At 38.0% G+C, this 15,473-nt stretch overlaps 1 protein-coding gene across 2 annotated transcripts in view; it reads left to right on the forward strand.

Moving 5' to 3' along the window:
• Window positions 1-15,473, forward strand: part of LOC134529854 (heme transporter FLVCR2-like) — a 181,363-nt gene that overhangs the window by 22,793 nt on the left and 143,097 nt on the right. For both annotated transcript variants that reach the window (XM_063364371.1, XM_063364379.1), the window contains exon 3: window positions 13,701-13,925. In XM_063364371.1, the coding sequence (XP_063220441.1) occupies window positions 13,701-13,925 (225 nt within the window). The remainder of the gene's footprint in view (window positions 1-13,700; window positions 13,926-15,473) is intronic.

Genomic DNA, 15,473 nt, shown 5'->3' on the forward strand with positions numbered 1-15,473 from the left:
CTGCAGTCATTTCTCTAAGCGTTGCGCTTGTTTAATTTTTTTATATTTTGTTTGAACACACCATATTTTTGAGAATCGTGGACAATAATTAGAAATTTTTGCATTTTGAAAGTAATCGTTCCATAGTCGTACTGAAAGGATACATGAAAACTAGCTCCTACATGAAAGACTTCTGATTTAGTTCAAGATATTTATTGTAAGCAGTGGACATCGTCATTATATTGACTAACGAATATCTGCCATATAGATATTTCTGATTTTCTATCAGTGCAAAAAATTAAAGTAAGAGACAGGTAAATCTGTATTGTACGGATTAGCGCCAAAAAAATCGTACAAATATGAAATAACTTTTATTATATGCTATCTTACGTTCTCTTTTCAGAACCGCCTGCGGAGATAAAAAATTCCAATTACTTTTGGAGATATCGAATTTTTTAATATTCATTTTTTGGCGATTTTTTTTAAAAAAAATATTAAAAATCGGAAAATACCTTTATTCTGTGCTCTTTAACTTCCTCTTTTCATTAAACCCGGCGGAGATAAGAAATTCCAAATACTTTAGGAGATATTGAATTTTTTAATTTTAATCACGATATCTGTACATTCACACGGCGTCGACCATTGCTTTTTGTTTACGAGTGTCAATTGTGTTTTATTGGATAAGGTTGTCACGTGATTGGTTGTGATAGGCCAATATTTAAATGAACCAATAGGTGATGATTAATTTATTATTGTTCAAAACGATGTGTAATTACAACGGTCACTTGCGCTATTTGTATTAGATGTTGTAGTCGTTCTTGGAATTCCTATCATTATCGTGTTACATTCTGTCTTTGAAATGGCCTGTGTTTCTGGGAATAGTCAGCTATGCGGCGGGTGTACCCTGCATGTATTCGATTTTGTGCATTTGTGTGATGATTGGAAATTTTTGTTTGAATTTTTAGTTGATCATGGAGTTTTGAGTAGTGAGGTAAAGTGCGACCAATGTGGGACGGTAATTGAGTTGGCCGAGGACAGCGAATATTTTCAATGTCACCGGACAACGGTAACGCGTGCCAATAAAAGAATTAAAAGGGTAACTTGTTGTTTCAAAAAATCTTTCAGAACCGGCACGTGGTTTTCCAAAAGTAGACTTTCGATTGAAACGATTATGAAGATGACTTATTTTTTTTTTAACGATTCATCACCCAAATACTGTTTTCATTGAGAAGAATTGTAATGTCAGTAAGAAAACCGTCATAGATTGGACGTCCTTTTGCAGGGAAGTATTAATTAAGTGGAGTTTGGACTTAAATGTAGGGAAGTTGGGTGGGCCGGGGAAAGTTGTCGAAATTGATGAGGAAAAAATTGGTAAGCGTAAAAATAATAAGGGGCGAGTCATCCAGGGTCAGTGGGTTTTTGGCGGAATCGAGAGAAATGGTGATAACATTTTTCTCGTTCCTGTCAAAGATCGTACTAGCAGAACGCTCCTGCGCGTGATCAAGAAGTACATTTTGCCTGGAACAACAATTATAAGCGACTGTTGGCGTGCTTATAATTGTCTTTCTCAGCATGATTATCTTCACCTGAAGGTTAATCATAATATGAACTTTGTTGATCCCGACACAGGGGCGAACACCCAAAGAATAGAGAGACTTTGGCGGGAAGTGAGGCAGAATGTGCCTCGATATGGTCGACGAGTTGACCACTACGTCGGGTACCTTGCGGAATTCATGTTCCGTCGGAGGTATCGCGACGTAGGTGAACGACTACATCATTTCTTACTAAGTGCGAAGGAAATGTACCCGCCTCCAACTTAGGTGAGTTTTTAACGTTTCAAATTTTGTTGTGTTATTTTTTATTATATTGTTGCGCGTAAAAAAAAATTACGTTCGTTCCTACTGTTAATCATTTGTTCCGGGTTTGTTAGGTTAGGTCAGCTACATTATAAATGCTCTAAAACTAAACAACCATTGAAATAAATTTATATAATTTTCATGTCCGTTCAGTTTTTAATTATTTATAATGTAGCTGACCTGACCTAATCTACCTTTGTCCCGTTTTGCACACACGGCAAAATATAAAATGGCGACGCTCGAATGATTACATAGGGCTTGTATTGCAAAATAAGAACGGCGATATCTCCAAAAGTAATTGGAATTTTTAATATCCGCAGGCGGTTTTGAAAAGAGGACGTAAAAGAGCATATAATGAAAGTTATTTCGTATTTGTACGATTTTTTTTGGCGCTAATCCGTACAATACAGATTTACCAAGAGGCATTATTGAAGAATATTAAGAAACTTCCTAGAAGATGGATAACTCGTCGTAAGTTACTACAGCGTCAAACGCAGAGAAACTAAAAAGAATCTACGCCAATACAACCTCCCGAAGGAGGGATGTCTTTCCGTTGGCGGAGTACCAAGAAATAGCTGACCTCGAAGACATCACTGCCGAGTTGAACTTCAATTCCTGTTCTATCTGCCTTAGTCGACCCAGAACTGTCAAACCCGAAGAAGTACGTTTCCGTCATCCGCAGTCGTAGTTCGACGTCGCAGAATGGAGGCCTATTCCAAAGGTGTCATTAACTTGAACATATTAAGGTATACATCTAACTGAGGTGGGTTGTTCTCCCCAAGTAAATGCCTGAAACTTCGTACACCTTGTTATAGTCGAACACCACACCAAACATTTCCGGATTTAATATATTAATCTGTACCGTGACAACATTGCTATTCTAAGTCAAACTTTTGTTGTTAGGTTAAACACAAAACGGATGGTGTCTGTTTTCACCTTATGAATACTATAGTAAATGTAATAATTTTCGTTGAGTTAAATTTTGTGCTTACATTAGAAATCATCACCCAGTGGTCCAATTGCTGAACCGCTGAGCATACTTAGCTTGAGCCTTTGAAATAATAAGTTTTACATTTACAATTAATTTTATCTTGAATCTGATAAATGTTCAGAAAACCATAGATGCATAATACGTAAATTACCCCTTTTTGATTATGAAAATAAGTAAATAATGTTTTGCAATGTTTGTTTTTAATAGCTTATCGAGAGAATTAGGATAGTATTGACAAAACTGAGCCCGTATTAACCAAGATCATCTATTACTGTTTAAATTAGAATTAAGGGACAGGGTTTATGATTAATAGTGTTTCTTAGATAAATTGTTTATATTTTGTGGACATTTGTGTTGTCACCGGAGTACTTTTAACCTTTTAAAATTACACATAGTATTCTACACCTAATTTGCATTTTATTCCAAGTATACTTCATGACCCAGAACACATAATTTAAATTCCAGGTTGAAATTATAGAGATTACTGCAGTTCTGTCCATTACATTGATGCTGTGGTTTTGCCTTAAGAGTAGAAAGGTTCACTAGTACAGTAGACGTCTTTCAAACCATTACTTCAAAGGGCAGCTCCACAAGACTGAGAATGAAAAAAGGTATTTAAAAATAACACATATTCGGACTTGTATTTTTATTTAATTTGAAGGAATAATAGTATCGTATTGAGACTAAGCCGCCATATTTGATTTCAGTACTTGCTTACAGGAGCGATTATTCCTGTGGTTTCTTCAAGTGCTTCTGTCTATTTTGAGAAACCGCTCTCTGCATGAAGAATTTTTTACCTAATGAGTCATGACATTTTATTTGGAGTTACATTTAATTCGAGAATTTCTTATACTAAATCATAACTTGCAATTTTTTTTACTAGGTGGAAATAAAAAATAAATAACCATTACTCAGTCAAATAATATACCATCAGACATCTGTGAAGCACTAACATGCAAGACGAACTTCCTTCTCCTTGGTGTCTAGCGAAGCCATCCTTCTTTTGCGATCGTTAGTGAGGATCCCGCATCCTACATAAAATAACTAAATAATATTTAATTGTAAGCAACATGCGGTGTCATCTGTTTAAAATAATCGACACTACTTTAAACAGGTTATTTTGCATGAGATAAATTAATTCTAACCACTTAATGGTGGTACTGTAGTCAGTTAAGAGGCATGTAGTCTCGTAGCCACGTAGCCTCGTGTCCTGGAAACGAAGTTGTCCTGTAGCCTCGCAGTCTCGTAACCTTGTGTTCTGGAAGCTTCGTAATCTTGTAGCCCCGCGATCACGTAACCATGTAGACTTGTAATCGCAGTCTCGTAACCACATGATTAGTAATCACGTAGTAATGATGCCTTGGAGCCTCGTAGACTTATAGCTACTTAACCAAGTAGCCTTGTAATCTTATAACATAATGTTGTTGGAGCAGTTGGAGCAAAAGAGAAAATTCCGTCGAAGACAGATGCGGCAATTAGAGCCTTGTAGACTTGTAGCTACGTAAACAAGTAGCCTTGTAATGTTATAAAATAATGCTGCTGGAGCAGTTGGAGCCAAAGAGAAAATTCAGCTGAAGACAGAAGCAGCAACTGGAGCCTTGTAGACTTGTAGCTTCGTAGTCAAGTTCTCATGTAGACTTGTAGTCCTGTATCCTCGCAGTCTCGTAAACTTGTGTTCTAGAAGCTTCGTAGCTCTGTAGCCTCGCAGTCTCGTAAACTTGAAGACTCGTATTCACGTAGTCTCGTAAACTCATGGCTCGTATTCGCGTAGTCATGATGTCTTTGAGCTTCGTAGACTTGCAGCTACATAGCCAAGTAGCCTCCTAGACTTGTAGCTACATAAACAAGTAGTCTTGTAATCTTATAACATAATGCTGTTGGAGTAGTTGGAGCTTTGTAGACTCGTAGGCAGTTGGAGGAGTCTTGTAGACTCGTAGAATTGAAGCTTTGTTGCCAAGTGGTCTTGTAGTAATGTAGCCTTGCAGTCATTTGGAGCCGAGTAGACTTGTATCCTTGTAGCTTCATAGACATGTAGTTTCGTAGCCACGCAGCCTTTTAGCCATGCAGTCTCGCAGCCATGTATAACTCGTAACCAGCTAGATCCTTGTAGACTGTGCCAGAAATTAGGTATTTCGGCACATTTTTTTAAAATTTTTATTATAATTTTAAAATAATTTTTGGAAATTTTATATTCTATATAATTTGGTTTCAAAAGGGTGATTTACACTTTGTTAGGCTGGTGTACTCTACTTAGTTAAAACTTTGCTGCAGTGGCTCTAGGCACCTTTTCTCAGGTGCCAATTTGATCTTTTGTATGTCTAAGACGTCGTTTGCAGCCCGGATGACATTTATCCCGCTTACAGTAACGACCGCGGCCTGTAACAGTATTTCCCTGCATGACTAAATTTGCACACAACAGCTCTGGACGAGTTGTTACCACTCCTCAGAAACGAGCTTAGAAAGTCACGTTAGGACGCTCTTTCCCAGCCTCGTTGCATTTTTTGTCCACCCTCACCTCCCAGTCCCCCCCTTTTTGGTTCTCAGAATTTAGCCCAGGTTCATTGCCCTGACGTGAACTCGCCAGGCAGTGGCCTACTTCAAGGACAATTTGCCACAGAAAAAATGTGTGCAAATATGGACCACACACGACATCTAGTGGCAGAAATAGAAACTTCTTCACTTGTCGTCAGCTGGTGGAGCTAACGCCCGCGACATCTGGTGGCGACATTGCTAACCTTCCTCTTTCTTTCCCCTGTAGGCCGCTAGAGAGCAGCACCGACTGCGCCATTAGCCCCAGGCTGTAGCATGCGTCTCGGGTGAGTCGATCCCTTTTTTGTTTCAGACACCCTCACCAGGTAGCACTAAAATCGGCCAGTCCTACCAACTTCGAGATATTGAAGTCAGAGTTTTATCTCCCACTCGGAGAACGTCGGAACCTTTCGGTCCAGACCCCCTAGTCTCCCCCCCCCCCACCATCTGATTTAGTTATCACTTTTAATTACGAGACGCGGTCCCTCCGCGGATACTTCGCGTTTCGATTCCAGACAGACTGTTTTGAGTTATCGGCGGATCGGAGAGACGCACATCAAGACTTCTGTCCGTCAGTATCCGACGATGTAGTCAATTAGACAAGGGATGCAATTCCTATTAATTCTTTAAGTAGTTTAGTCCGTCTTTACAGTTCACAGCATAGTAGTTATTTTTTAAATAATTTTTATTGAAATTATGGAAACGTCCGCGCCTCCCGCGTTTTCGCGATCTTCAGACCCGGACTTTCTACGCTTCAGAACCTAGAAGCCAACTCCCCTGTCTGGTGAGTTACTATCAGCTTTATTCCCCGACCTCCCCTTATCATTTTCGGCCATTTTCTGCCCAGTTTGCTAACTGTCTGTGTACCAGTTCTGATCATGTTTGATTCGGACTGTACACAGACAGGGTCCAAAGCCGGATGCGGGTCTAGCCGCATTTTCACCCGCCCTCTCCAACAAACAGGTACCCTGACACCATGTTGACTGCTGGACTCCGGCCAGAGAACATCAGACCTCCAGTTATACAGTATTTATGAACCTTTTTGGAACAACCTTTAAATTACTACATTCGAAGAAATAAGAATTATATAAAACTTTCGTTATGGACTTTAAGAACTTACATTGGTATTGTTTGTGCCTCTTTGTATTTTTTATTTGTTTATTTATGTTAAATGAAACCTTTAATAATTAATTTAGGGCCGGCCCATATTTTTCCTAAACATATCTAAGAACTCTTTTAATTTTGTAATTGAAGATATATTTTAACGCATTTTAATAACTTTTATATTTTGTCTCTCATTAAACTGTTTTAACTTTCAACTTTTAAATAAATATGGAGTAATTATATTCAGACGGAATCACACCTTGTTTCTGTTCATTCTTCATGTCCTTGAAAACTAAAAGATCCACCGTTACAGCAGTGTATAATGTTTATTGTAATATTTATGTACTTAATCTGATTTACCTACACTGCCTCAACGTAACAAAAATGATAGAATCTAGCGTGATTAACTTTTTATCTGCTTTGGTTTGATTTATGAACAGTGCTGTAACAACTCGTAGCCTTGTAGCCTCATAGTCTCTTAGACTCGTAGAATTCTAGCCAAATATCATTGGAGGCGTTGAAGCAAAAGACAGTTGGAGCCAATGACTGTTGGAGCCAATGACTTTTGGAGCCAAAAGATTGTTGAAGTCAATGACTGAGGAGCCAATGACTATTGGAGCCAATGACTTATGGAACTAAAAACTGATGGATTCATAGACTGATGGAGACATTATATCCTAACATAACATTGACGATCGCATCCTACCGTGTTGAATGTATGTGAGAATGTATCTCCTTTCCGTTAAATGAGCTTTCGTTTTGTAGAATGTGCTTCCTTTTAATTGACGGTACGCCCAAAATGTGTTTCCTTTTTGTTGATTGTGCTTTCGAATGTGCTGCCTTTCTAATTGTGCTTCCAAATGTGCTGCCTTTTTGTTGAGGATGCTTCCAAAATGTGCTGCCTTTTTGATTATGTTTCCAAAATGTGCTTACTTTTTGATTATGCTTCCAAAATGTGCTTCCTTTTTGATTATGCTTCCAAAATGCGCTTCCTTTTTGATTGTGCTTCCAAAATGTGCTGCCTTTTTGTTGATGGTGCTTCCAAAATTTGCTGCCTTTTTGTTGATTGTGCTTCCAAAATGTGCTGTCTCTATGATTGTGCTTCTAAAATGTGCTGACTTTTTGATTGTGCGTCCAAAATGTGCTGCCTTTTTGATTGTGCTTCCAAATGGGCTTTCTTTTGGTTTTTGGTGCTTCCTTTTCTTTATGGTGCATCCAAAATGTGCTGTCTTTTTGATGGGATTCTTGGTCCTCTTGTTAGCGTAAAAACATGTTACATTGGTTTAATTGAATATAATTAGCTATCGATGAAGAAGGTCGTGAGGTTCAGAAATAACTGGCCTATACATCTGACATTGTTTATGACCCGGTCTCGCGGTCCGAAGATAGATGGTCTATATGTATGTATGGCTTTGCACATGAACGGATTAGAGGTTATTATAAGTATCGAAAAACTATACTTTCATGTTAGGCTTATCTTCAACATATTTAATTCGTGGATCATTGTCGTACATTGTCTTGAGATTTATTTTTGAAGAGAGAATGATTAATAAACTCCATGAAAGGTGATGGAAACCAAAATATAAAATTTATTTAATATTTATTTACACTTGTCACTGTTCAAGTATTGAACCAAGGACAGGAACTAATCGAATCAATTTGTAAATTTATTTTAAATTTTTCTGGTGAATTTTGGAATTTTTCCCGCATTTCTAGCTAAATAATTACACGATTCCAATATGGCGCCCAAATTTCAAGATGGTGGGCACCTCAGTAATAATAAATTATAACTGCACTCTAGCAGGTTAGAATAAAACTTACATGATGGCAATGCACTCTATAAGGCGAGTACACACACAATATAGTGTCGTCCTCCTGCAGACGAAAACAAGATGGTGGCAATGTCTTCTAGCAGGTACTGAACACAAAATGTCGGATAAATGATGGTCGTCAAGGTCAGTCCAATTTCAAGGTCAAGGTCAAAGTTCAAGGTTAAGGTCAAATTTGAATGCCTACAGTAGAGTTCAATGGTATGGTGAACAGAAAATTATATTAACATGCCATCAGCACACTCTAGCAGACGAAAACAAGATAGTGGTCTGCAGCGGACGAAGACAAGATGGCGGACATGAGGTCATACAAGCTAATGATATATACCTTGTCATTGGTGGTGGTAGGTCAGTCTGTAGGTGGCTTCTATGGAGGAAGGATCTGTCATTTTTATTTTTTGCACTTACCGGTTTCGAACAAAGGGCGGGAATAGATCTAATCAATCAGTATTCTAATAAGTCAATTTTTTGATGAATTTTGAACTTTTTTCATTAAAATTGGATAATAAATAAAGATTTTCAAGATGGCGCCTTTAACGATAGTTTATATAAGTGGTGACATAATTTAGAATGCCGTGTGTGGTTTAAGACATTTTTATTACTTTTTAATTGAGAATTTTTAAATATATTGATAAATTACTGGTTTACTTTCGCCAGGAATCGAACCGAGGACCGAAAACAATTAAGTAACTAAACATTTGTAGTATGCAATTTTTAAAACATTTTTGGGAATTTTTTTCGGAATTAATAGCATTAAAATTACGGATTTTCAAGATGGTGGCCGTAACACGAATTGCAACAGTTGTGACTTAATACAAGATGGCGATTCTGTCTCGATCAGGTGGTGCTATTATTACTTAAAATTTAAAAAAATACAAGATCGAATATTCATGTTATTTTTATATACACCTTATTTAATTTTCAGTCTGGTAAATGTCTCGATGGCCGTGCGGTTAAAGGCGTATGTTTTCCAACCTAGAGATTAGAGCTACGATGGTTCGAATCACAGCACTTCCAATGTATTTTGCATAAAAAATTAAATTTAATATGACGATAAGGACCATAATAGCTCTGGTAGGTAATGGATCATCGACCTTATGTGATGAGACAGAGCGAAGCTGGCGCTCTCTAGGAACAAACAGCAGAAACAAAGTCAATGGTATCCAAGATGGCGGCCTCCAGCAGAACAAAAAATAATCAAGAGCGATGCTGGCGCTTTCTAGAAACAAACAGCAGAAACAAAGTCGACGGTATCCAAGATGGCGGCCTCCAGCGGAACCGAAAAACAATTGATATGGTGGCCGTGAAGAAAATTTCATAATAAGTGAGTGGGGCACTCGATTTAAAGATGGCGGATCCAATATGGCCACCGGGGTCAACGTCAAGGTCTATCTCAAAGGTCAAGGTCAAAGGTTAAGGTCACGCTCATCCAAGATGGCCGCCGTGATGTTAGATCAATCGGCCGGCTCCACGGCACCGGCACCACCGCCTGGCACCTGCACCAGAAGGAACCAAAACATACTACTCTATATATATATATTATATATATATATTATATATATATATTTCAGAAACCAACTAAAGCAGAATAATGGAAAAATATTGATGACTTCGAAACACTACATCAATTCTACAACTGCCTTTAATATCTTGATGGGAAGCAAATCCCAATTAGATTCCCACACGACTCAGGCTCTTGGTATTACAATTTTAAAGGATATTAAAGTGTATTGCTTATTGATTTGGTAAATGCCAATAAAGACTTCGTAATGGTTGACATCGGATAATTTTCCTCGTTATCTCACATATAGAGTACAACGAAGTCAATAAAGATGAGAGTGATTGACATGGACACGAATAATCCAGAGATTTGTTTGGCGTTTACAAGTACTAATTGATGTTTGAATCGGTGGTATGTAAAATAAGTTAACTAACATAAGTAAAAAAAAATTATTGACATATCCATGTAGGTAAATTGATTTTCTATATTAATCAAAACTTGTTTAACCGACTTTACATTGTACTGTGCCATCAAGAGGCCACACTGCCATCATTTTCACACAACACCATAAAATTTACCATTATTAGCAAACTAAACACTCCACACTTTATTAACTCATTGAAGATTGTATATATAATGCTCGAAAATGGCTCGATTGATTTGAATAATTTTTTTCCGCTTTAATACCAAGGTAGAAAAAAAGAGCATTTCGTAAAACCAAAAAGAACAGCCGAAAAATCTAAAAAAAAAAAAAAAAAAAAAAAAAATCGAAATGGGTAATTTTGTATGGAAATTGCAACTAAGGATTACTTTCAGTAGATGGGCTGGCTATTGGCCTACGCCTCAGTTTTGGCGGCTACATTACAATATTATCCTTGAAATGCGCGCGTGAAAAAAAAAAGGAAAATGACTTCTACCACCGTCTTTTGTTTTCGCTTGCCATTGTACGTGTGTAACGAGCTAGCTCACGAGAAGTCTTTGGAAGTTGAAGACGATACATTGAAAGACTTGAGAAATAATCAGGTTCAATTGGGAGAAACATTGTTGTAACTATTCGATGACTTCAGGCAAAAGCTTTTATTTATACCTCGCTCAACACCAGTTGATGAATTGAATGCCTGTGTGAAGTATTCATATTTTTGGAGAACAGTAAAAAAAATCCATTTAACAAAAAAAATGAGAGTTCATCTTCAAACCGATCCAACATCTGACATATTTTCAAGACAATTACTCGATGTCGGTAACGGCACTGCACATACAAATCCAGAAACAGGATAAATCATCTTACAATCTAATATTTTGCAATATCGCGAATTCAAAAGAAAATTTAGTAGACAAGGTTTTCAAAAGCATAGAAACAAATTATCGAAATCACGTATGGTTAAGTGAAAGAGCAATTCTAGCGGCTTAAAATGTCGACGAAAACGATATGAACATCATTCTAAACAGAATTGCAGGTGAAACAGTGACATACAAAACCATTGACTACGTTTTAATCCAAAGTGAAGTAGTGAATTTTCCAGCGTTCTTTCACTCCTTATTACAGAATTACAGTCACATTTTCTGAATTCTAAAATTGGAGTGTCAATTATATTACTTGAAAACATAAATCAGCAAAGTTATGCAATGGCACACGACTAGTAGTCAAAAAATTTATGCACAATCTAATTGAAGCAACAATTCTGATCGTACCTCATAAAAGTGATGTTACCTCCAGTCCGGAAGGACGGGAGGACAAGGGGAGAAATCTCAGAAAGTGGTTCTAAAGTTCGCGAAACACAAGTGCTTTTATTAACAAGACTTGTAATAACAACATGACATCCTTCAATACACGCCTGCTCAGATATGACAACCTTCTGATTTCTTATTTTGACTATTACACCAAGTGCCCACGATGTCTGTGAATAGAAAAATATAATTAACAATATTGGATCACATATATATTTCACACACATAAATTAACGCCTTATTATAGAGCAAACAGCAAATTATATTAGCAGAAAATATGAACATCAAATCATTTTGTTTTTGGCACATTCAATATTACGTTAAATAACTGTACTAACATGACTAACATTTGCCAAACATATCAAATTACAATTAGAGAATAAGAAAGGTGAAAGAAAATAATTAAGGAGAACGGACATGAAATCGCTTATAGTACAGTTAAATATTATCTGTTACTAGTTTACCCAGATAATAAAGAAATATCGATTAAACTTGAAATACATTCTCTCTCATCGTGGTCTGATTCTTTAAAGTTAAACAGTGTTTTTGGTGTAAGTCTCAATACCAAATTTATGACACTTAAAATGTTTACGTTCTTACACACACTTGTAGTCAGCGAGTCGTATTCAAAAGTCTCCTGATTACTGACAGCGGTATGGCGTGTGCCCCGCCAATATTGCGGCGAGCAGTCTTTATCTTTACTCGCCTCGTCAGTTGTTCTACGAAGTAGCTGTGTACTGAAGTTCACACAGGAGTGCTCGTTACATTGATCGTGTTGTTCGGGAATTTCTAACAGTTCAGTTGAATCCGTTACGTAAAACTACGTTGGTTACGTTACGGTAATCCTCAACGTATTGCAAATTGGTACACTTTACGTTATGCGGTACTCGACCTCTCCTCCGTCTCTTGCCACACTGCCCCACTGCCGTTTTACTTTCAACACCAGTCAAACATTTACTTATCCCGTAACCTTCACGAGACAGTTCCCTTCATTCTACAGACGAGGCAAATTTTCTGTTTTCTCACTCTGCGAACATTCTAAGTCCAAACTAATTCGGCTTGAATTTATTCTAAGTCCCTCGTGGACTTGTAATATTTCTACTGGGTTGAAAATTTTTCAGAGTCCCTTACGGACTTAGATTCTGACGGCGTCTCTTACCGTTTTCTTCCTGAAGCGGTCGGCACGTCGTCGGGCAGCGTGACGGAGGAGGCCGGTGGTGTAGATAGTCCTCACTGCAGGTTCATGCTGCTGGGCCAGTCGGAGACTGCCTGCAGAAGCGTTGGCTGGGCCGATTTATATAGTCCGCCGGGGCCCGACCGAGGAACAGTCTGGATACCCGCCGGCGGAAGTACGTCATTGTTGGTTGTTCCGATTTTTTTTTTTTGACGAAGCCCGCGAAGCCGGGTGGAGTCGAAGCGGCCCGAGCGGCCCCGATGCATTGCCGTCCGGCGCGCAGAAATCGAACATTGCGCGTCCCTGTGCTGCGGGTGGTATCCATCAGATAGCCAGGGGCGCTGACTGGTAGTCGTATAGTTACGCAGTGCGAAACTGCGTAACAGTGAAACGTACTACTTCCACGAATACCACCCATTCTGACCGACGTAGCGTCCGAGTTCAAACGGCTTCAATTTCCAAAACGCTTTGCGTTCGTTATCTATCAATGTGCAAGGGCAATCTTTGCAACTGTGTGGTTTGAATTTATAAACGAATGCTTCTCTCAAGGGCAGTTATACGTCGCATGCTCAAGAATCTGATCTTTATGTTTATGCAGCTTTAAAATAATTTTTTTTTGTAAAAAAATTAATACTTTTTTTTCTTTTCCTTTTATTCCACAGCATATAGCCACAGCAACGCAAAGCAGGACATTGCATTTAATGATGTGTTTCCTCGCTGAATATTTATTCGCTAGAATACTGTGATTTGCATTCCTATTCATTTAATATCAGACTGAGCCACAGCGAAGCGTGGTCGAGTGTAGCTAGTTTCATATAAATTGACTTGTACATTTAATTATGATGTTAAATTAATTTGTATATTATTTTTGTTATTGCTGTAACAACTAAACATGTTGAAGTTCCTTTTTCACCTTGACTTCCAGCATCTTTAGCTGTAGCTTCCCCTGCATCTCCCTAGGTTCACGGGTCTGTTGTCACCGCTGGTGTTGTGGTCGGCGTGGGCGCAGGGCGTGGAGTGGGGCCAGCTGCTCGGCGGACTGCTCATGATGCTGGGCTCGTGGTTCAAAGTGACGGCTGTGGCGCCGGGCCGCTTCTCGCTGCTGCTGCTGGCGCAGGCGGCGGCGGGCGTGGCCGAGCTGTCCGTGGCGGGCGCCGCCCCGCGCCTCGCCGCCGCCTGGTTCGACGCCCGCCAGCTGCCCTTCGCGCGCGCCGCCGCCGCCCTGGGCAGCGAGGTAACTGCCCCGAGCACGTTGCATCACGCAGCCATCACCAACTAGGAACACACTACTTAGAACTGCCACAGGCTACACAACTCCATGTGGCGTGTTTTTAAGTTGTTTAGTTTCTTAGTCGTGACAGAAGCTCATGCTCGCAGTGACCGTTGATGGGACAGAGGCTCTTGTAAAAGTAGAGAGAGGTTTGAAGATTGTCCTTTTTTCTCTCAGTTGTACCAAAAACATTGTTTGGTCAAGTTGAACTTATGACTTAACTTTATGAAGTTCTCCACTCTTGAATCCAATAATGGTGTAGCCAATGAGTGCCTGATATTTTAATGGTAACGGCCAGTCGAGAAAAATTAAAATGGTAAATAATGGTTATCTTTTAAGACTCCCTGCCTACGCCAGCCGACGAAATGCATCACAAATTTTCCGCAACTACCCGAAGCGCAACAAATGCACTGACTTTGAGGAAAATTGTGGAAAATAATAAAACAAATTAGCCAAACCTGGGTTGATTGGGATGGGTTGGGTTGGTTTCGGTTTGATTAATTAAAGTTAGATTTTAAAAAGTAAAAAAAAAAAATTCTTAAAATCAATACTTCTCGTATATTTATCACGCTCGGCATTATTTTATAGTATTCTACGTTAAATTTTGTGTTCAAGTTTCGCATGATAAGTTTATTTGTAGCATGAGAACATATGAGTCTGCTCGTTACCGAGTGTAGATGTTTACAAATCACTAGCGAGTATTTTCTTTTTCTCTTAAAATTAAGTACTATTCCTTGTCCAGTTTAATTGTTGCCATTATTAGACAACGTTTACCTAAATCCACAACTTTGAGTACGTTATTATTAGAATCTCCAACTTTACAGTTCAGAAAAATATAAGTTATTTCCCTAACAAATTTCAATTTAATTTTTTATTTAGGAATAATAAAAAAATACAATATTTAACAATTATGAAAAATATTTAGAACCCTAAAAAATTTATTTGTGTTTTTCAAAAAATGAAAGCTAAAAATTAAAATTGTTAACATTAAACATGCTAATTTAATGCAATGCATGTTTATGGAGGTATGATAATTATGTTGTTTCTGACCAAGGACGTTACTGGTCAGAGTACCAAATTTTATAGGCTATTATTTAATCTTTCAATTCGAGTAACAAAATATCCATTACAGAATTCTGTAGGAAGATAAAAACCTTCATGACACATCTTACGAAACGTTTCATCACTTTATTCCTATAGTAGGCCTACAATATCTTGATTCCGTTTCTTTAGAGTACCATATTTTATCAACATCGAAAAACTGGGTGATACAATGAAATATTTAATCATAATATTAAAAATGGTTAAATAATAAATTAATTATTTTAGTTAAGTATTGAAAACCGAAGTATAACTTTTTTTTTCTTAGTAGTGTTTTGGTGCAAAATAATATTTTTAATATTTCCAATTATGTAATTTATTCCTTACACTTATGTAAATAAGTTTAGCAAAAATTAGTTTTTGTTCAAAACAAATTTACAATTAAAAAATGTCCTTATTTATTTAAAGGCA

This window comes from Bacillus rossius, chromosome 1 (genome assembly GCF_032445375.1).
Source record: "Bacillus rossius redtenbacheri isolate Brsri chromosome 1, Brsri_v3, whole genome shotgun sequence".
Classification (NCBI taxonomy): Eukaryota; Metazoa; Arthropoda; class Insecta; order Phasmatodea; family Bacillidae; genus Bacillus; species Bacillus rossius.